Below are 23248 nucleotides of genomic sequence, written 5' to 3' on the forward strand. Positions count from 1 at the left end.
GTTTTGTAGTCAAGGAAGACCTTGAATTTCTAACCCTCCAACTCCACTTCTCAAGGGCTGGGATTATAGGTGTGTGCCACCATGCCCAATTTATGCTGTGTTGGGAAACAAACCCAGAGCTTTGTGCACAGTAGTCAAGCACTCTCCACTGAGATATATCCTCTGCCCTGATAGTTTGTCTGTTTTTCTTTGGTAACTTAGTGGATAACTGAGGGGAGATAGATAAGCCTCAAGCACAGGGAATGACCTTTTGTGACTCTTCAAATGCTGTGTTGCACTTTAAAACACAAGATCCAGGAATGCTGGTGTATGCTTTTAATCACTGCACTGGGAGCAAGAGGCAGGTGTATCCAAGGCCAGCTGGTAAACAAGGTGAATTCCAGGACAGCCAGGCCTCTACAGAGAGACCCTGCCTCTAAAGCAACAAAAAACAACTTTTAAGAGAACTGTAGTTTATAATGCTTATTTCAGGTTGTTCAGTAAGGAATAGGGGTGGGAGCTAAGATTCATAAAATGCTCTGCTCTTTACTGATTATCTAATGCTCTCTATTAGAAAGTGTTTTCAAAGACCCATTTTCCCACTAGCTTCTAGCTCCGGTTTTTGTTCATGCTGCCATGTGTTTATACCATTGGTTCTAAGGATTACTTCTTGTCTGAATAAAAAGTAGTATTAAGATATAAGATTAGGTAAACTCTTACATGGTTTCTGCAGTCATTTAGGGTTACAAAACCCCTAGGCTTAGTTAACTCATTTTTTTTCTTTCTAAAATGTTGGAAATCACCATTGCAGATTTTTACTGACTTTTTTTTTCATGTTAGGCTTTTTTTTTTATGACAGGGTTTCTCTGTGTAACCCTGTTTTGGAACTTTTAACGAAGACCAGGCTGGCCTTGAACTCGATAGAGAGCTTCCTGCCTCTGCCTCCTAAGGGCTGGAATCAGAGGCTTGTGCCACTATGCTGGGCTATGTTAGGATTTTCTACATGACCAAACAAAAATACTAATTGGTCTTAAGATCACTGGAAACTTGAATTTCATAGAATTGTGTGGTTGTGATGACTCTTTGGTGCCACTTGGAGTTTAATATGCAAGATGTTCTGTGTGAATCCAGTACTGGGTTTGGGGGAATGGAGAGCTCTCTTAGGACACAGAGCTATAAGAATGCCAATGTGTTTCCCCACATGATAACAAATAGTTGTAACTTTATTGAGATGGAAGGAGAGAATCTTATTCTGTTAAGCCTGGGAAATCCGTGTAGGAAGCTGACTGGATCCATCTTGGTGCCAGACACTTGGTACACTTCACTGTCCCCTCAGATAGGGTCAGAGCTCCTCTGACTCCCATGTTTCATCAGACTCCGAGCAAGTTCTAAAGGATCATCTGGCACAGTGATTGTTCCGTTTGTACTGATACCCCACTTCAACATTTCCTTTTCTTGTTTGCTTCCAAACTAAACACAAGGACCAGGAATCACAGATGGAATGGTTGGGAATTTGGTGTCTGATGAAAGCCTCCTGTCACTTCAGTGCTCAAAATCATTTCTGTTCAAGATGTTACCTGTCAATAGATTATTAGCACTTTCATCCTGCACCTTGTGTCTTAACCAGGATTGGAAGCTGGGGCTTGCTGTATAAGATGAAAGCATTGCTGTGTACTTTGACATGCTGTGAGATGGAGTCGTCTAAACTGAGAAAATAAGTTTACAGTGTTCTCACACTGGATAGAAGTGCTATTGTAATATTTTATGTGTTTATTTGTACGTATTTTGAGAGGGGGCCTCACTCTAGCCCTGGCTGGTTTAGAACTATCTATGTGGACCAGTCTCAGGCATAGAACTCAGAGATCCTCCTGCCTCTGCCTCCAGAGTGCTGGGATTGTAAAATGTGTGCAACCACTGCCCTCCTGGCAGCTCTATTTATGTTTATTCAGTATTCTTATGTTCTTTTATTTATGTGGGGAGAACGGGGAACTACTAGATGATTTTAAGTATTTTTGCATACTGCCAGAATTTTAAATAAATGAAGTTTCTTTAAGTTTTGAGGGCGCTGGAGATCAAACCGAGGTCCTTATACTAAGTACTTGAAGCAACAACCCAGGCCTTAGAAAGCTCATTTTTTTCTTTTTTTTTTTGGAATATCCTTGAGTGGGAAAATTCAAATGTACCAGTTGAGATTTGCAGGGGGATGGGGGGAGAGGGTTGTCCCAAGACAGGGTTTCCTGTAGTTTTTGGAGTCTGTTCTGGAACTCACTCTAGAGATCCACCTGAGTGTTGAGATTAAAGGCAGGCGCACCACCGCCTGGTTACAAAGTTTTATCCACTGACTGAGGTAAATATCACAAAAGTGGGTGGAAAATAAGGAAGCCATTATACAGTTAAAAGACCAGAGGGTGTGCTTCACTTTGCCCGTCCTCTTCCTATCTTTAAAAATAGGACAAAGTTAAAAACAGCTGTACACAGCAGAAACACCCACGCTCAATGTACTTTCAAATGTGGCAGTTTATTATGAAACTACTGGCAGATATGGGTGTAAAAAGAAAGGGAAGTGTGTGCCATGGGCATGTCTGGAAGAGACCTGCCCGAAGGGATTGCAGAGCTAGGGAAAGGTGTATAACAAGAGAGCAACAGGGCCCTCACCTTGTGGAAAGCCCCAGCGGTCTGCCAGATGACCCTGGCAAGCTCTACATGCACCCTCCCCCAGAACTCACAGTTCCTATCTTGTTTTATTCACTCAAGTATTTCAAAGCACCGTCCCACTGTAGCTGTACTTCCCTGGGGTTGTCTGTGATGGGGTAATCTCCACAGTTAATCATGAGTTTTCATTTTCTGGTAACCTTGTCAGCTTCAGGTTGACTTGGAAATACTCCCAGCTGGATGTGATGGCACACATTTTTAGTTCCAGCATCTAGGAGGCAGAAACAAGGGAATGTCTAGCTAGCTAATCAGGGATACCCAGCAAGACCCTGTCTGAAAAACAAAAGAAAACAAAAAAAACAGCCAGGTGTGGTGGCACACACCTTTAATCCCATCTATTGGGAGGCAGAAGCAGGCAGATCTCTTGAGTTCAAGGCCAACCTAGTTTACACAGTGAATTCCAGGACAGCTAGAACTTGAGAAAGAAGATAATGACACCAGGGGGAGGTAGTTGAGTGGTTAAGAACACTTGTTGCTCTTGAGGACCGGGGTTCAGTTCCCAGTACCCAAAATTGTAACCCCAGCTTCAGAAAATGACATCTGGCCTCCTTGAACACATACACATAAGGTTTTTCTTTTTTTTTTTTAATTTCCTGGCAAAGTTTACATATGCATATAGATGCATATATACATATGTATACATCTTTCCTTATGGGGATATATGTATATAATCTATTTCTAGGTGTTGCTGTGCCAAACTGCCTCCTTTTGCTACATACATTAACCCATTTATTGTGAGCTAGAAATCCAATGGTAATGCTTCTACTGGCCTTTCAGTTCCCCCTTCAGTCAGTCCTCTGGTGGCAGACTTGACTGTGACACAGATATGGCATTGTAGGCCTAAGTCCCTCCTGTGACAGTTTTCATGAAGGAACCATTATGCCAAGTGCCCACAATCCTATCTCTTCTGCTTGGTCTTGCCACTGAAGGAGCAAATAAACTTGGTGTGCTGGCTCGTTTCAATTTTCTTCACTATTTTCCTGGAGGTACCAGAGTGGGTCCTGTATTTACCCATGATGCTGTCTTGGTGCACTTGCTGTGATGTCAGCCTTAATTTAGATAAACACTGCCAAATTTGATAATCCAGAAAGTAGTGTAATTCTCCCCAATAATACAGGAAAATTAGTTTTCAATAATCACAATCATTCATTATGTGATAAAAGTAGCCTTAGGTGTAGTAAGATTTAATTTTTCCCCCCATTTTTAGACAGGGCCTGCATAGCCCTAGGCTGGCTTGGAACTCTATACAGATCAGGCTGGTCTTGAGTTCACAGGCATCCCCTTGCCTCTGCCTCGAGAGTGCCAGGTGAAAGTGTTATCACACCAGGCTCCATCACTCAAAAAAAATTTTTTTTGGTTTTTCGAGACAGGGTTTCTCTGTGGCTTTGGAGGCTGTCCTGGAACTCGCTCTGTAGACCAGGCTGGTCTCGAACTCACAGAGATCCGCCTGCCTCTGCCTCCCGAGTGCTGGGATTAAAGGCGTGCGCCACCAACGCCCGGCTTCCAATTTTTTTTTAATTATGTGAACGAGTGTCTCTGTAGTGGCGAAAAGAGGATGTCAGATTCCCCAAAGCGGAGTTGCAAATGTTGTGGGCCACCCAACGTGGGTGGTAGAATCTGAACTCAGGTCCAATGGAAGAACAGCAAGTGCTCTTATCTCTAAGCCATCTCTTCAGCCCCAGATTTATACTTTAATAATCCTTTTTCAAGCTGGGGATAGGCTTAGTATACCTAACATGCCTGCTTTTAATCCCCAGCATTGCAAAACCATCGCACAAACTAACATGGTGGTGTGTGCCTGTAAGGTCAGCACTGAGGTAGAGCCAGGAGGATCCAAAGCTCATTCATTCTCAGCCACCTGGTGAGTTCAAGGCCAACACCTACCTGGTGAACATCTCAGCTCAGACCAGCAGAATGGTGTGCTGAGGTATGGCACGTGACAGTGGTTGATGGTGCTGTGACCTGCCCACTAGAATCCACTGCAGGATCACTGTTCAGTGGTATACTTCAAAGTGCAGGATTCCCTTCTAGTTTCCTAAAGCAGTAAATGCTGTCCTAGGCGTTGGGAACAGATGCACCACCTGGGGAATTTGGAGAGACAGGACCACACTGGGCTTTTCAGTGACCTTCCTTGGTTCTTATATTTCAAACACCTGTCCCTGATGATTGAACTGTACCCCAGATTCTTATACTGATGAGGAAGAGCACCTCATGATGAATCTAGTGATCATTTTGGGCTTTTCTTAAGAGTCCTTAAATTCACAATCCCAATGGGAAATCAAGCATGTACCACCCTGTCCAGCCTGCTTTCTGTGGGTAGACAAAGAGGTCCTGAGTCACATGGAGAATCAGCAGCCATGTACAAAAGCCAAGGTGAACCTACTTCGGATGACTGCGGAGGAACCCTCAATCATGGACTCCAGCTTTCAGAACACAAGAAATTCAAGCATTCGGAAGGTCCTGCTTTCTGCTCTGGCAGCCCCAAGGACCTATCTGAGACCACAATTCTCTCTACACACACCCATAGTCTTTCCTCTATTACCCAGCCCTACCCCCTGATATAGCTCCACCGATGCTGGGGGGGGGGTCATTGGTGACTTCCAGAATGTTCTAACTTGCAGAGCTATCCTGTCTCACTCATCCCCTCCACATACATTCATGGTACATCATATAAGCATGTTTGTTGTACACAATTTGCTTAGTTAGTTATTGAATATACTGAGAAAGCACAGTAAGTTGGGCTGCTTTTTGAGATTTTGGAACACCTGCCGATCCAAAACAAAATGTCTTAGAGATCTGACCTGAGTCTAGACATGAACTTCCTTTGTTTTATATACACTTGACACACACAGTCCGTAGGTAACGATATACAATATTCTTAGTACACTTGTGTTTTGACTGGAACCCTCATGGAGCTCAGGAGAGAACTCTCTTGTTATGCTCATGCTCCCAGCTTCAGGCTGTGGGTTGGGAACACTCACCTGTGTCCCTTCTTCAGTGTTTTCCTGCACAGTGAATGGCCAAAGCTGCTGTTGTACCCCATTCATAAGTCAGCCTGAAAGTGGAGCATTGTGGGAAATCGAGTGGCAGTGAATGGGGCCTGAGCTCTGTTTCCCAAGAATGTTTTCAAAAAAACTGTTTTATTTTAGAACACACAGGTTGACATGAATGCCAGCAGTCATCGTGTCAGGAAGATCACACTGACGCTCTCACTGGTCATCTCCTCTTGGCAGAAGCATGGCTCACAGGTCTCAGGGAGATAGAAGACAAATCCTCCTCTTGATGCCCATTTGTGGCAAAGTAAGTCCTTTATGACTGTCACTATGGAAATGTGTTTTCCACAACTGCTTCATGATTATTAAAGTTTTGCAGTAGCTGGTTTTCCTATTGGCATCTTGCATCCTAAGACAAAGAGACAGCTAATGAGATAACGGTGGTCTTGCTTGTTGCTATAACTTTGTAGTAAGGCTGTGGTCCACTCTGCAAGGCAAGCTGCAAACACTGAGAACTCCACTGATCACTTAGGAGGCTCCCCTGGATTCTATTGACCTTTACAAAGTCAGTGGATGCCTTTTCTAGATGCTCCTTTCTCAGCCTACAGCATCCAGAGGGCTCTTAGCTCCATCCTGTACTAGAAAGTGTGTGATTAAAGAATCCACCACCAGAGTACTCCAGACTGCAGGGGATAGTAAACATCACCACAGATGAGTGTAACTGAGTCAGTATGACCTTGAGTTTGAAGACACTCCAGGCTACAGAGTGACTATAGTGAGGGCTCGATCAACCCGGGATCCAGTATAAGAAAAGAAAAACAAGGCAAGGTATGATAGTGCATGCCTTTAGTCCCAGCACTAGGGGGAGGGGGCAGAGCAGAGGCAGGCAGATCTCTGTGAGTTTGAGGCTGGCGTAGTCTACGTGGTGAGTTTGAGGTCAGAGAGGGCTACATGAAGGTGTGCTGGAGAGCAGGCTCAGTGGTTAAGTACACTTTTTGCACTTACAGAAACATAACAGCTCTCTGGTTCTAGGGAAGCCAATGCCCTCTTCTGGCCTCTGTGGATACTGCACACATGTGGTACATATACACACATGCAGGAAAAAATACCCATACAGATAAAATAAAATCTTTTATTAAAAAACAAAAGTCAGAGTCAGAACAGAATCATCCTCACTACAGCTGAACACAAAGAATTGCATGCTGGACCAGAGGAGGCCTGAGCAACTGACTGTGCTGTAAAGTACTGCCCATTTTGTGACTGCTGTGTCTTCTTGCTTAATACTCTTTGCTGTGCTTTCTTTTCTTTCCCTTTTGACCTTTCCCTGTTCTTTAAACATGGTAAGCAGTATATACCTTAAAATCTTCATCCATTTTTCTCACTCCTCCCCAACTCCCACCTCTGTTTGGTTTTCACCCCTTCCCCATTCTCTATCCCATTTGTTTAGGTTTTTAAGACAGGGTCTTGCCCTGGAGGGCCTGGTACTCACTATGTAGCCCAAAGTTGGCCTTGAACTCACAGCAGTCCTCCTGCCTCAGCTCCCAAGTGCTGTGACTGGCACTTTTCCTTAAGGAAATTCTGGCCTATACTCAGTTTGTGTATATTCGAATCTACAGCTGTTCCTTCTGAATAAGAATACTTATGCTGGGGGCTGGAGAGATGGCTCAGAGGTTAAGATCACTGGCTGCTTTTCCAGAGGTCCTAAGTTCAATTCCCAGCAATGATATGGTGACTTACAGCCATCTGTAATGAGATTTAGTGCCCTCATCTGGCCTGTAGGTAGAACACTGTATCTACAAATCTTAAAACAAACAAACAAAAAGAATACTCATGGCACAGCATACTTCAATGTCTACTTACATACACAGTAAGGAAACTATGTCTGAGCCTATTGAACTGCACTTACCGAGCATTTCTTCTAATTTGCTTGTGGCAGGCTCGTTCACACTAAACACGTAGTTACTATCTCTAAAGAGAACAAAGCTGTGTTACTGTGTGAACTAGGATGGACACCTTTTCACAAATTCTTCCTGACTGTAATATTCTCTCATGGACTGTTACAGGCCTGCATCATGAAGCTTTTATCTCTTCAAGCTTGGGGACCAAATCCAAGTCCTGACACATGCTAGGCCAGTGCGCTACCACAGCCCCAGTCTGAAGTAGCTGAAAGGCTTCTCGCTCCTGTTCTGACCACAGGAGATATACAACTATGACAGTTTAGCTTCAAGACACTTATTCATTCAGGAGATGCTATACCAGTGGTTCTTAACCTGTGGGTCGCGCCTCCTGGAGGCAGGGTGGGAGGTGGTGTTAATTGACTCTTTCACAGGCGTCAAATATCAGATATTTACATTATGGCTCATAGCAGTAGCAAAATTACAGTTATGCAGCAGCAATGAAATAATTTTATGGTTGGAGTCAACACAACATGAGGAACTGTACCGAAAGGTCACAGCATATGGAAGGTTAAGAACCACTGCTCTACACACACACACACACACACACACCCCTTCTGATCACATAGGATACAGTTGTGAGTTTGGCTTCAAATTTATCACTGGGATACTCATTCAGTTAGGAGATCTGTCTCTCCGTATATATATGCACGCACACACCTACACATATTACCTATACTCTTTTCTATAATTAATGTAGGAAATACAGTCTGAGGTCAAGGCAAACCTGGGCTAGAATACATTCTTAATTTTGTGACGTGAAGGTTCCCCGGAAATTTGTACTGATCTAATCTTGAGGGCAAGAAGAAAAGAAACAGCACTGTACTGAAAGACACATTCCTGTGTCCTCACCCTGACGCCATTAGCACCTGGTACTTACACCTTCTTCCTTTCTACTACCCCGAGTCTCACAAAAGCTGCTAAGGCATTTTTCTGCATTTCAGAAGACAGTGCATCATAACACTGAGAGGCACCTGCAAAGAGGGGAAGAGGGCGAGCCATCATTCCTGTTCTCATCTGAGAAACCACCACCCAGAGATGAGATGTGACTGACCTCGATCTAGAAGCTGACTGGTGAACTTCCTAGCTGCAACCAAGTACTGTTTCTCAGTGAAGCAGTCCTCTTCTTCATGCAAGAGGTATTTGGAAAGTATCTGATTTCAAGAGGGAGCATGAAAGGAACACAGAGAAAGGGGGTAGCCAAATACGAGAGCATGGTAGTCACATTGCCCTCATTAAGAACGACACTTCCACAGTCTGCAGAACTTCTAACATAGCTCTTTTGAACTTCCAGCAGCTTTTGCAATTAGAAAAGGACAGCTTGAAATGACATTTGTTGAGTTTAATTTCTCATCTCAGCTGACTGTAAGACAATCACTCCCAGTTTCATCTTAGGCTCCCTGGGGAGAGGACCTACTTGTCTTTCTGAATGCACAGAGTGCAGGCCCTCCAGCACTGGCTGATCCCCAGTTTATCAAGTGCCCATCCCATGCTAGACTTTGTGGGAAGAGGGGGACGAGGTCAGCTCTGGGATTACAGTCACCACTGTCCACCCATCGCAGGTGCTCAGTCAGTATATAAGCAATGAGCTGAGAGACACAGATGCCTCTTTTCTGAAATGCCTACATATCTGACCATTTGCATTTCCAATTCCCTCCCTCCCTAGAATCCTGCTGCAGTACAGTGTCTGAACCCAGTTCTATGCCCTCTTCTGGGAGTCTGGGCAGGATCTTGTTGGAAGTAGAGTGAGTGTTCAGTACAATGAAAGGAGAAGGCACTCAAGTCTTATGCTCACTTAGTAACCACTGTGTATCAACACTAGTTATACAAAGAACACAGGAAGACACAGCATGACTGTAGCTCTGTGTACAATAATGGGCTCACAGGGGTGCTACCCTCAGCCTATGATAGGCCCAACCTCTCCTGCTTGTCACTGAGTAGACATGGAACTTATTTATCTGGACCCACTATGCATCTGGCACATGCTCACCCTTCACCAGAAGCAATTTCAGGAAGAAAGTCTTACAATACTAACATGGGGATACTCAGCATTTGTAAACTTCACATACCTGGTATGATTCCACAAAAGGTTTAAAGAGCCCTACGAGAAATTCTAACACAGCATTCCCTTTGTCTGTGATGATGATGTCCTTGCCAGTCATCTGTATAGCCTCAGTTTTACACAGCAAGTAACAGCCTTCCTCAAAGTCCTAAAAGGAAAGGGGAGGCACATATACCCCAACATCACTAGCCCCACGGCTCCACAGGACCGCCTGACTATGCACTGAAGCTGGGAGCATTTGTTCCAACACTCAAGTGCCAAACCTGAAACATGTAAACACACAGCATCTGTGAAACTGTGGCCCAGGACAGAAAATCTCTCTCTCTCTCTCTCTCTCTCTCTCTCTCTCTCTCTCTCTCTCTCTCTCTCTCTCTCTCTCTCTCTCTCTCTCTCTCTCCCTCCCTCCCTCCCTCCCTCCCTCCCTCCCTCCCTCCCTCTCTCTCTCTCTCTCTCTCTCTCTCTCTCACACACACACACACACACCAGATGTTCTTCACTTGGCACTGCAACACTTCCTTCAATTTAATAGCAAACCAGAAAATACCCCCAAGTGGACTTAGACTCAAACCCTGCAGCACTCACTTCTCGCACTCCAACTCCCACAGAGGACAGGAAAACCCTCTCCTTAACACACACGGCACACAGAAATCTATAGCACTTTCTGTCTGCCTGCCTGCCTGCCTTTGCCCATGCCAGCAAAGACACAGGCCCCACAGCTGTCCCATTGCCAGGCAAGCCTGCCACAGGCCCACTCTCAGAGGAAATGTGTTGTTGTGCTGAAGCATGCCAGGGATCCTCATCTGTCATTTCTGGAACTTGCACTGTGGCATGCCTGCTCTGGGCTGTCAGAACTTACCCTGAGTGTGTTTCCTGGAAGGAAGATGAACTCATCTGAAAACACGTTGCGTAGGAAGGAAAAGCAACTGAAGACATCCTCTGGAAAGAACCCATTTCACAACATTAAGACACTGCTTTTGATATTGTAGTCCTTCAAATGTGTGTGTATGAATGTAACAAGGAAATAATTGAATCCTTAAAGGAAGCTGAAGCCAACCCAAAGTTTATCTGAAGGACAGACTACAGTCCAGCAGAGTTTAAAAGGGCTGAATATAAATTAAACAAGGCCTCAAATCCCTCAGTCTAGAGATGGGCACGATGCCATCATCCTTAGAAGCTCCTCAGCTGCCCCTATTCTCCTGTCTACCATTTCTTCACTGTGGCTGTGTCTCTGGGTCAATCACCAGTAACACACACATGACTAAAGTGTGCCTCCGAGACAAACTGAAGGAGATTCTCTGGGGTGGGGCCCTACCATCCTCAGGCAGATTTGGGTATATCCAGCCTTCACAACTCAGTTCAACTCATGGTGATCTGATACCACTGTGCATGATACAGTGATGGTGGTGGTGTCCTATCTGCCTCTACTAGGACTGTCACAGCAGAAACTGCATCAGACCAGGACCTGGGCAATGGTGTTCCCAATGAAGAGCCTCTCTAGTAATTACAGGGCTCTCTGGATCTAATTGCCCTTATTTATAACAGGCACAGCTAGTGTAAGTTATATTGTGTGTACATGTTTAAGGATGCATGTTTGTGGGAAATCAGAGGGCAACTATCGGAGTTGGTTCTTGATTTCTACCTCACTGCAGGCAGAGCCCCTCTTGATTGCTGCTAAGCTGAACACTCAGGCATAACTGGTACACAAGCTTAGGGGCAAGTCTCCTGTCTCTGCCCCCATCTCCCTGTAGGAATACTGGGATTTCATATATATGCTACGACACCTAGCTTTTTACATGAGTTCTAAGAATCTCAACTCAGCAATCAAACTTAACTGGCAAATATTTACTAAGCCATCTTCCTAGCCCAAAGGTGCAGTACAGATTAGGGAGTCATTAGTTCTTTCCATTTCTGATGTTTTAGCTTTTTTAAAGATTTATTTTCATTTTATTCATATGTATTCATATGTACATGCACTGTGTATGCAGGTACCCTGGAACTGCAGTTTGTTGGCAGTTGTAAGCTGCCCAACACTGGTGCTGGGAACGTAACTTGGCTCCTCTGTAAGAGCAGACACAGTCTTAACTATTGAACCATCTCTTTTGTTGCTGCTGCTGTTGTTGTTTAGAAACTGTATTTTGCTACATAGCCCAAGCTCACTCTAAACTCCTGGAAGCTACCCCTGCCTCAATCTCCTGAGTAGTTGGGGCTATGCCACATGCTGCTATACTTTCCAATTCTAGACCCATAAGTGGGCAGCCTCCTTTATTAGAACAGAGAGGGCCGCACTTAACAGGGTTAACACTGCTCCCTTTCTGGGACTACAGAGCCAGATCTGTTCGGAAATTCAAGGCCACACTCCTGAAAGTTACCTTTCCTAAGCCCAGGTGTCATGTGCAAGGCTACAGCTACTAAGGACGGACGGACAAAAGTGTTGAGCAGCTGGTTCTTGTAGGCCGAGCACATGAGGAGGGTGATGTGTTGGAACACAAGTCCTTTGACCATTTCTGAGCCTCCAGAGTTCACTTTCAGGACCACCCGGTCTTGAACAAGGCTGGCCAGGTTAGAGTGCAGGAGGATGCTGGATTGGATCACTTCCTCAGGAAGCTGGTTATCTACAGAGAGAGCAGCAGAGTGAACTTGGTGAGAAGACAGTCTTTAATTCAACCATGCTTCTCAGAACCTACAGGCTCCAAGGCAGAAGACTTACATGGTCTAACACACCCCCTTCCTGTCCCCAAACTGAAAAGCCAGCTTTCAAACATGCCCACACTATCTGCGGTCACTCAATGCCAGCTCCTGCCCCACCACTACTTCCTTACCTATGAGCCAAGCTGCACTCTGTCCTCACCTCTGAAGATCTCCTTTCCATCAAAGCCACAACTCCAAAATCCCTGAATACAAGTTCTTCCTCAAGGACTCTCAGTAACCTGTATTATGTCCATAGCACTAAGGCTTATCCACTGACCCTAGCGCTAGCTCACCATCACCCAGCGCCCTACCCTACAGAAACCAGAAGACCCGGATCAGCTCGTCCACTTCTATAAATCATGGCCTGGTCTTTCAGTGATTATAATCTAGCTGTAGTCCCGGTGATTTTCAATTTACACTAAATACTGTCACAGGTTCCCACCTTCAAATCCCCAGCATAGTATCCATAACTCCAATGAGGGGTGTATGTTCACATGGTGTGTATGTACAGGTCAGGGGACAAATTTTGGGAGTTGGTTCCTATCTTCCAACTTTGTTTTGAGGCAGGGTCTCTCTACATTTTAAAAACTATTTATTTTTATTTTAAGTGTATAAGTATTTTGCCTGCATATAAACATACCACATGGGTGCAGTACCTCAGGAGGTTAGAAGAGAGGGTCTGATCCCTTCAAACTAGAGTTACAGATGGTTATAAGCTACCATTTGGGTGCCAGGCACTGAACCAGATCCTCGGTGAGAACAGCAAGTGCTCTTCACTACAGAGCATCCTTCCAGCCCCAGGTTTCTCCTCTAGCTTCTTCTTCTGCACTGTGTACACCAAATGCTCCTAAGTGCTGAGCATCCTTCCCGCTGCCTGGTCCATGAGCAATTCTTCATCTCCTCTGCCTCTCATCTTGATAGTAAGCATGCTGGGGCTGCAGATGCATATGACCGCGCCCAGCTGCTTATCTGGTTCTGTGGACTGAAGCCAACTTGTGCCATGCTTGTGTGGCACACACCTTTAGTCACTGAACCTCCCTGGACCTCCAGTGAAGGTTTCATTGAGCTGTGCCTCTTCCTCTTCTTTTTTCCCCCCCTTTTCTTTTTGGAGACAGGGTTTCTTCATATAACACTGGCTATTCTGGAACTGGAAATGTAGACTAGGTTGGCTGTAACTCACAGAGCTCTGCTTGCTCCTGTCTTCTGGAATGCTGGGATTAAAAGGTGTGTACCACTACCTACCGGCGGTGGTGGCACACACCTTTAATCCCAGCACTAGGGAGGCAGAGGCAGAGGCAGAGGAATCTCTGTGAGTTTGAGACCAGCCTGGTCTATAAGAGCTAGTTCCAGAACAGCCTCCAAAGCCACAGAGAAACCCAGCCTCAAAAACCATCCCCCACCCAAAAAAAAAAAAAAAGACAGGGTTTCTCCATATAGCCCTGGCTGTTCTAGAACTCACACAAAAATCTGCTTGCCTCTTTCTCCCAAGTTCTGGTAATTAAAGGTGGGCATTACCACTACCCAGCTCTTCTTTATTTTTTGTAATAAAGATGTGGTCAAATGTAGCTGTAGCTGCCCTTAGACTCTTGTTCTCCTGAGTACAGAGATGATGGGTATGCACCACCATGCTTGCTCACTGAACTAGAATCAGAGATCTGTGGGCCAGTAAGCAGCTGGCTAAAAACACAATGAGACTTAAAGAGGGCTGAGAATGCAGATAAGTGTACAAAGCAAATACAGAACCTCATGTTCAATTTCCTGTGCTGAAAATATCGGAACAAAGAAAACCAGCCCTGGGGCTGGTGAAATGGATGGTTCGGTGGCTAAATGCTCTTGTCATGCAAGCTCAGTAAACTTGAGCTCAATCCCTAAACATAGATAAAGGTGACAGGAGAGAACTGGCTCCACAGAGTTGTCCTCTGACCTCAACACCTCCCATCCCCCAACCATAATTTTTAAAAGGAACTATATTGTAGCAAACCTTGCCTCAAAAAAAAAAAAATGAAGCAAAAGTGAAAATACCTGACATTAACCTCTGGCCTCCACAGGCTCATGTACAACATACATGAGTAAACACACACACACACACACACACACACACACACACACACACACACACACACACACATCCTCAAAACTATAATTAAAAAGAGGTGGATGTGGAAGGGAAGTATTCATGTCATTAGTCTCTGGTCTCTAGCTGCCAAGGAAATGGCACTGTAGTCCTGGAGGTTTAGTCTCAAGGGTGAACAACATACAAGCAATTACTCTCAAGTAGACCCCTCACTGGGTCTCAAGTTAGGAAATGAAAATTACAAACCAAACCCATCCCATGTACGTACCAGGCCAAAGCAGGAATCCTCCAAACGCCTGGGTTAAGCCCTTGAGCCACAGAGTCTTCTCCACCAGGGTGTCCAAGTCCATGGATAACTGGTTTTGAAGTAGAATGGCAACTATCAGAAGCCATGGGTTCAGAACCAGGTTTTCAATCTGCAGAAGCTGTATCCTATAGGCGACTTCAGTGACAAAGGAGTGCACGTCCTCAGACTGCTTCTGAGGAATGCATCTGGAAGGAGGGGCACAGAAGGAGGGGTTCAGCTATCTACATATTGGGTGGGAAAGGGTTCCATTAGCAGGTGGGACATACTTCTGCCAACCAAATTCTCTCAAACCATATACTAGCAGCACCCCCCCAATTTCCCTAGTTTCATAGTATGACCTGCCCAATGTCTCCAGAATATGCAGCTGAAATTAAACAAAATCATTAATTCCCAGTCCTAGATAATTTAAAAGAAGAAAAAGTTCCTCTTTTTTACTTTATAAACAGAACATATTATTGCCACAAGCACAGCTGCTTGGACCATGGGTCTGTACTGCAAGAACCACATGGTCACCAACGACGTTGTCCCTTCTGGGAAGCAGCAGAACTCAGAGAACTGGCCCAACTGCATCTGACAGCTAGATGCAGAGGAAACATGCAGGGTTACCACAGACAGCTACAGAAGAAGGGAGATCAAGGGGAATGTGACAGCCAAAAAGAGGCTGTCCTGCACTGGTCAGGACTCTGTGGTAGAGTGAATGGCTAACATTTGCTTCTGACTCCAGTTAGAAGTGAGGCTGCTGGCCATGCACCTCACTGTTAGAGAATTGCTAGAGCTACAGTGCCACTTGAGAGGCTAACCGGGAAGAGGCTATGTCTGCCTTACTTCCCGAGGGGACTTGTCTAAGTTAAGAGAACACAAACGCTTGGGCTGGTGAGATAGCCCAGTGGGTAAAGGGGCTTGCTGCCAAGTCTGACAACCTACATGTGTCCACAAACACACAAAAGAAATCAATTAATTTAATTGAAAGAAAAATAAATACAAATTCTCATCTGTGCCCTGAATCCTTAGAGAACCCAGTGTGACTGAGAACAGAGGCACTATCCTGCTCACTGCTACTCTGTACTTCTTTCTAGGGTCTAAAGCAGTGCTCGGGACACATCAGCTGCCACACAGTTGTGTCCACAATCCCTGTGTGTGAGCTTCTTAACTATGGTGCTGTTTCTCCCCACTGTTAAGTTGGAGCCCAAGGAGGAAGATCAATCATCTGGTTACACATTGGCACACACAGCTTGCAACTTATCCTTTTTTGTTTGTTTGTTTTATGGGTGAGCACTTTGGGGATGGGGGGGTGTGTGGCAAATAGTTCTTTGGGTTTGCTTGCTATTTGAGACAGGGTCTCATGTAAACCAGGCTGGTCTCAAACTTGCTATGTTGCTGAAGATAACCTTGAATTCCTGATCCTCCTGCCTCCACCTCCTGAGGGCTGGTATTACACACATGCCCCACCATGTTGGCTTCAAACATGAGGTTCCTTAATTGAAGCTTTCCACTGATGAACATGTAATGCCAGGGCTTCCCTGGCAGTTTGCTGGGAGAGCTCAGGCAAGCCATGGTTTGGTCTCAGAGGCTGTCAAGTCAAGAGTCCCGATTCACACTTGTGGATTTTACTTATCATTTCTGTGTCAGGTATTAAAACATGGGCCTTGCACCTTGGCACCAAGTTATAGGGGTTCCGACTGAGCCGCCCTGCCGCTAGAGAGCGTAGTGACACAGGGTCTCCAAAGTATACGTGGATGCTTCCAAAGTTCTCAGAGAGAATCCGTCTAGCTCTCAACAAGCCCTGGTGGCATCACAAGAGAGAGAGAAAACAGGAGTACATTTGTAAATTAGTGGATGGGTAGGCCAGGGTACTCCGCACACACAAACAAAGTCGAGTTCGGCTATCTCACTTACAGTTGTGGATTCCTTTGGCTTAGGAATTCCTAGGAGCTCATAGGCATAAAGAGTTTCTTCCAATATTTTATCATAACTGATGCTAATTGGGACGAAGTAGGTATCAAAAACTTCTCTTTTAAAAAATGGCTCCATCACAACATTCAGGAGACCTGTAAACACAGGAAGAAATATTTTACCATGTACACTAAAGAGCAGGGCACATGAAGGCTCACAGACAATATATCAGCCTCTCTCTTTCCTTCTACACTGTACCTACAGCCTCCCACCCATAGGGTTTAGAAGGTGAATCCTAAATCTGTTTCCAACGTCTCCCATTTTTGTCTAAGATTTTGTCAGCTGGTAGTCAGTCTTATTACTGATCCCACAATGAAAGGGGAAATAACCCAGCTGGGAAGTCAAACCAGGAACAGATATAGCCAGCCTTCCACAAAACACCCACATCACCTGAGCTTCTGCCTCTCATTAACTCATCCAAAACAGACAGAACTGGGCCCAGCAGTTCACACTTAATCACCTCAGCACTTGGGAAGCTTATGGAGGAGACTAGCAGCAAGTCTGAGGCCAGACGAAGCTACATGAGTTCCATGCCAGCATGGGCTACTGAGGAACAAATAAACCATATATGTATATACATGAAGATTACAACCACAATCCGTGTTTCCAGGAGAGCCCCCAAACTTCCTTAGTGATGACAGGCAGTGTCTGCTCTTGCTATATATGCCCAGTGCTTTAATTCTCTATACTTCTGCCCTATCCCATTCCCAGTCAGGAAAAAAGAAATAAAGAAAAATAAACTATCCAAAGTGTCCAAAACTAGCTACACTTAAAGGAACAGTTCTATTTACAAAGAAAACAGTATCTTGTCAAACAAGTATCAAGTTCTATTTGGTAGCTACAAGGACACACACCTGAGGTTTGAGGATTTATATGCTTCTAATACATAAGGGACCTACCAAATTTAGGAGTCAAGGTCTTGGCAGAGCGACTCCGTGTCCCTTCGAGGAAAAATTCAACAGGAGCATAACCATTCTTTAAAAGAAAACACAACAAATACACAAAACCCATTGTCTACTCTCAAAATAGCACAGGCCTACTTTGTGTCCTGCCCTCCTCCCCACCCGTGAGTGAGTGAGTGTGTGTGTGTGTGTGTGTGTGTGTGTGTGTACACTCTGGGACTGAACCCATGACCTCTCATATTCTAGGCAAGCACTTTACCACTAAACCACATCCACAGCCTAAGAAATAGCCTTTTCTGATTCCTTATCCCAAGTGCCCTCTGCCATTTGAACAAACACTGCTCACAGAAACTTAAACAAGGATGCCTCTTAGAAGAGGGCCCCCTGGGAGTTGGTATGCTCCTTGAGGGGAAAAGACAGCTATGGGTCTATTCAGAAGTGAAGAGCGGGACAGCTCTGCAGCTCTGGGTCCCTGGAGTGCCTGCATTTACCCGTAGCATGGTCTTCACATATTCAGAGAATACGGCCCAGTACAGTTTATTTCCACCAAAGGTGCGCCGCATGAAGAAGGCCCCAGACATCCTGAGTAGCTCACCAACCAATTTCATTCCTAGGAAGTCTACAAAACAAGGAAGGGGCAATATGGGAACAAAAAAAAAAATCTAAATGTAAACACTATTGAGAAGTTCATGAATAAGCAATAGTTACACTTGAGAGATTAACTCAGAAAAAGAGCAGAAAGGGAAATAGCTCAGTGTAAAGTGTCTGCCATGCAAGCATGAGGACTGCACTTAGTTCCCAGCATTCATCTGACAAGCAGGGTATGGCAGCACACTCATACTCCAGAGCTGGGTAGAGAAACAGTGACAAGATCTCTAGAATTAACTGGCCAGTCAGTCTAGCCAAATCAGTGAGCTCCAGGTTCAGAGAAACCCTGTCTCTAAAAATAAGGTAACCAATGTCAACCTCTAGCCTAAATCCCCCATACTCCAATGTCACCCTCTGCCCCCCCAACATGCTCACACATACACACAAACATGCACTCACATGCATGTGCATCCTCATACATGTACACACACACACACGCACACAACACATATACACAAAAAATAAAAATGGGCTGGGTGGTGGTGGTGCACATCTTTAGTCCCAGCACTTGGGAGGCAGAGACAGGCAGATCTCTGTGAGTTTGAGGCCAGCCTGGTCTACTGAGTGAATTCCAAGACAGCCCCAAAAACTACAGGGAAACCCTGTCTCGAAAAACCAAAAATAAATGAGTGAAAATGAAAACAAAGGCCATCTAGTAGGATTATGTAAAAGACTCTGAACCAGATGCCTGCTGGGAGGTTACCTTGTACCTCTCTTGTCACCATGGTATTTACAAGCCACTAGGGACAAAGGCAATGGCAGAGCAACATGACAACAATGTCAGAAGGCCAATATCCTCAGCCATGCTTTGAAACTATCAAGTGGCATGTGCTCGCATACTCTGGAGTTCTGGGACAACCTACCCTCATCTCTCCACCACCAAGTAAAAATATCACCTACGTTTAATGAAATTAGTTAAATAAAGCAGGTCTACAAAAAGGCAAGGTTCCCCCAGCAGTTTAAATAGTTTTCATTTTCCCTAGTCTTTATCACTTCCTCCCCTCTTTATTGAGAAGAAAGCACTTTTCAAGGCATGCAAGTCCCTGCAGCTTTAACCTTATTGATTCACTACATTAACACTGGAATCCCTACTTTCCTACAGACCTTGAAAGGGAACCAGTGCAATACAGATTCTACGGATGGATTCTATAAAAGCATGGATATACATTTACAAAGCAGTGTGGTTTAGAGTGACAACACTTATACAGTATACAACCACACAGTGTCAGAATGAAATGAGACACTACTGAAGAAGCAAGGAATTCAGGGCAGAAACTAAAACAGGTCAGGGACTTGGAGGTAGGAGCTGATGCAGAGGCCATAGAGGGGTGCTGCTTACTGACTTGTTCTCCATGGCTTGCTCAGTCTGCTTTCTTACAGACACCAGGACCACCAGCTCAGTGATGGCACTACCCCTAATGTGTTAGATCCTCCCACATCAATCATTAATCAAGAAAGTGGCCTACAGACTTGCCCATGACAATCTGATAGAAGCAGTTTCTCAATTCAAGGGCCTTTTCCCAGAAAACTCTAGCTTGTGTCAGCTTGACAGAAAACAATTGAACAATACACATACCTGATCCCTCAATAAATACATCACTGAGTCACGTGGGAACTTTTTTGAGGTCCACCATACTGTTTCCTGTTGTGTCTATACTGCTGTGTGTTGCCAGCAGTAGTGCACAGAAGTGAGGTCATGTCTCCCCCAGGACTTGGCATGCACGTGCTTTTGTTTTATCAGGAGTAATGGTCTTCATGGGTATAGCATGGTTATCATGGTTTTGAGGTGTTTCTCACTGATGCCTGAGGCCTTGGGTTCTATAAGTAAATACTTTTAAATCCCACATGCATAGCAGTGGGTCCTGGCTGGTTCTGTGTCAACTTGACACAAGCTAGAGTCATCTGAAAGGAAGGAACCTCAATTGAGAAGATGCTTCCATAGTATCCAGCTGTAAGGCATTTTCTTAATTAGTTATTAATGTGGATGGTGGCATCCCTGGGCTGGTAGTCCTGGGTTCTATAAGAAAGCAGGCTGAACAAAGCCAATGGAGCAAGTCAGTAAGCAGCACTCTCCATGGCCTCTGCATCAGTTCCTGCCTTTAGGTTCCTGCCCTGTTTGGGTTCCTTCCCTTACTGCTTTTGATATATGTTGTTATATGGAGCTATGAACAAAATAAACACTTTCCTCCCCAACTTGCTTTTGTTTCATCACAGTGATAGTAACCCTATCTAAGACACAATATTACCCAAATTAACCAAATGACAGAAGCAAATAAAGTGTCCACAGACAGGCTAAAGGATAAAATTAATGTGGTATATCCATACAATGGACTATTATTCAGCCTTAAAGGGGGGGGGTTCAGACACAAGGTACAATACCAAAGTCATCAAGCTAAATGAAATCAGTCAGTCACAGAAGGGTGTGGCTGCAGAGTGTGTGGTACAGAGGCAGGGAGTAGAATGGTGGCTGCCTCTGGTAGGAGAAAAGCAAAGCGTAGCCATTAGTAAGTGTCAGCTTTGCAAGATGCTAAGGGTTCTAGGGCAGACAGGAACAATGGCGCTGCAATAATATGAATGCACTCAGTGCCTCTAAAATTGCACACTGAAACAAGTCAAGACTTTATGTTATATATATTTACCAAAACTGAGAATGTTTTAAAAGCCCTATCTATTTGTGATCTATAATGATCACTATGACTATATTATCAAAATTTAAAAAGCAGGAAATATGACAAGTCAGGATAGCCTCCTTTTCAAACCTAATCCAAAGAATCCCATGCGCACAGAATTCCATGTCTGCTCAGTCATGGGATTGCACAGCACAGGGTTCAAACTGGGCCACCACACCATGGGAGACAGGGACTCACAAAAGTTGCTGTTGGTACCCTTCAAATTCTTTAGTACTCTTATTATCATTCTAGTGAATGGCAATTCTGTATAGTTTAAAACCATGGATGAAGACTATGCACGTACCTATTCCTGCTGCAATAACTGGCACAGGTAGATCATAGCTGTATAGAACAAAAGACAGCATGAGGAAGTCAATGTAGCTCCGATGACTGGGCAGCAGGACTACAGGGTGCTCCTGGATAGCTCGTTGTAGCTTGAAAAAAAAAAGTCGGATTTTCAAGAATTTCAGTTGTCATGGCACTAAAATCATAGCTTAAATCAGAAAACAGAAAGGGCAATCATGGCTGAGCATGGTAGCTCACACCTGCAATCCCAGAGCCTGAGAGAATAAGGTAGTGCATGCCTATTATCTCAGCATTTGGGACATTTTGGAGATGAAGGTGGAAGGATCAGAAACTCAAGGTCATCCTTGGTTACACAGAGAGTTCAAGGCCAATATGAGCTAGAGATCCTGTCAATAAAAGTTAAATAAATAAAGACATCTAAGGAAACAGGGATGCAATACAGAATATAACCAGGGCAAGCGATGAGCTGGCAGTAAGGTCTATATCACATGTGTTATAATCAAGTTAACTAACCTTGACCACCATATCCTAAGGGAATGTCTGTTTATAGGAAATCACACCAGCATAATAGGAGATGATAATGGAAATGTTGGAAAGGAATCTGCATGTGCACAGACAAAAATTCCTTCTATTACTTTTGTAACCTGAGAACATGTTTGTGACACACATCATGTCCCCTGGGCCCACAGTGGATACCTGACAACCTGCCCTCAGCATTCATTCCAAGTGGGATGTCTTAGACTCAATTATACCACAGGATAGGGACAAGAATGTCTGTACCAGCAATTCTCACCTTTTGAATGCCTTCTTCGTTCACACACACCTTTGAGAAAATCTGTTTAAAAATTTTGCTCAGGACAAAGGCAAAGAATCGAATGGCTCCCACCCGCAGTTTGTGGCTCATTTCCTCCAAGATCGAACTGGCTTCCTCTCGGAGGGTATCAACAGATGTAATGGACTCCCTGGAAAGCTGAAAGGAAGGCAGAGCAAGGATGAATTCTGAAAAACAGAAACCAGAGCTTCTTTCACTCAAACCAATGTGATTAATTCCAAACCGACCCTATCTATGATGTGACTCTGAGACAGCGTGTGCTCTTCTTGATTAGATCTGACCCAACTCAGTAACAGTAAATTATGTGTCATTTTTTTTCCTGCTTTAGGCAAAATGTCTCTATGGAGCACAGGCTGGCCTTGAATACACCATTCTTCCACCTCTGCTTACTGACTGCCAGGATTGTAAAAGTATACCACTGTGTTCAGTGAAAAATGATTCAATTTAAGCAGAAGGCTAGAAATTCAAAAAGAATCCACGTGGTTCCAGAGAAATAGTGACCAAAGTTGATCTACCTGTGTTACACACACACACACACACACACACACACACACACACACACAGAGTTCAGTGTTGCCACATCCCTTATCTACTTCTTATCTGTTCTCAGTTCAACAGCCTAGGAAGGAGGGGCTGGATAACCGGCACCTCTTACAGTACTCCTTCATTTTACTCAATAGGTTACTCAAACAGTGACTCAGCAAACAAAGAGTCTACATTAACCCAAGTCACCTAAGAATTAAATAAGCAGGAGGCAGGGAAGAAAAGAAAAAGTCAGAGAAACTAAAAGGTGTGGATAACAATAGGGAGGTGAAAGTTCAAGCAAGAAATCAATACAAAACAAAGAAACACAAACAAACAAACCAAAACCCAAACCAAATGCTTTCTTGGGCCAGGCATGGTCATTCAAATCTGAAACCCCTACAGTTAGGAGTTGGAAACAGAAGGACCCAGAGCTTGAGGCCAACCTGAGCTACACAATGAGTTCTAGGCAGGTCTGAGAAACTGGCTCATAAATAAAACCAATCAAGTGAAAAACAACAACAAAAAGTGGGAGGATTACTCGTGGAGTTTTAAATCCGGAAAGGGAGGAAGATAAGCTAGAGAAAGAGGAGAATGAGTAAGAGTTGAGGAGAGTTGGGGCTATGTACCAGCCTTGCTGTATCCA

General features: G+C 44.5%; 1 protein-coding gene across 4 annotated transcripts in view; it reads right to left on the bottom strand.

Moving 5' to 3' along the window:
* Positions 1 to 5812: 5812 nt before the first annotated feature.
* The window catches only part of Gnpat (glyceronephosphate O-acyltransferase), a 30168-nt gene continuing 12732 nt past the window's right edge, over positions 5813 to 23248 (bottom strand). For 3 of the 4 annotated variants that reach the window (XM_005064684.4, XM_021230592.2, XM_021230598.2), the window contains 14 exons: positions 22042 to 22218; positions 21247 to 21376; positions 18117 to 18244; positions 17623 to 17698; positions 16667 to 16818; positions 16423 to 16553; positions 14732 to 14955; positions 12071 to 12313; positions 10558 to 10637; positions 9709 to 9849; positions 8694 to 8793; positions 8520 to 8613; positions 7591 to 7652; positions 5813 to 6093 (listed from right to left, as the gene is read on the bottom strand). In XM_005064684.4, the coding sequence (XP_005064741.1) occupies positions 6050 to 6093; positions 7591 to 7652; positions 8520 to 8613; positions 8694 to 8793; positions 9709 to 9849; positions 10558 to 10637; positions 12071 to 12313; positions 14732 to 14955; positions 16423 to 16553; positions 16667 to 16818; positions 17623 to 17698; positions 18117 to 18244; positions 21247 to 21376; positions 22042 to 22218 (1782 nt within the window). In that variant the 3' untranslated portion in view covers positions 5813 to 6049. The remainder of the gene's footprint in view (positions 6094 to 7590; positions 7653 to 8519; positions 8614 to 8693; positions 8794 to 9708; positions 9850 to 10557; positions 10638 to 12070; positions 12314 to 14731; positions 14956 to 16422; positions 16554 to 16666; positions 16819 to 17622; positions 17699 to 18116; positions 18245 to 21246; positions 21377 to 22041; positions 22219 to 23248) is intronic. The other variant, XR_001197129.3, reaches the window with a different exon arrangement.

The sequence above is a fragment of the Mesocricetus auratus genome, unplaced genomic scaffold, assembly GCF_017639785.1.
Source record: "Mesocricetus auratus isolate SY011 unplaced genomic scaffold, BCM_Maur_2.0 Super-Scaffold_100013, whole genome shotgun sequence".
NCBI classification, from domain to species: domain Eukaryota; kingdom Metazoa; phylum Chordata; class Mammalia; order Rodentia; family Cricetidae; genus Mesocricetus; species Mesocricetus auratus.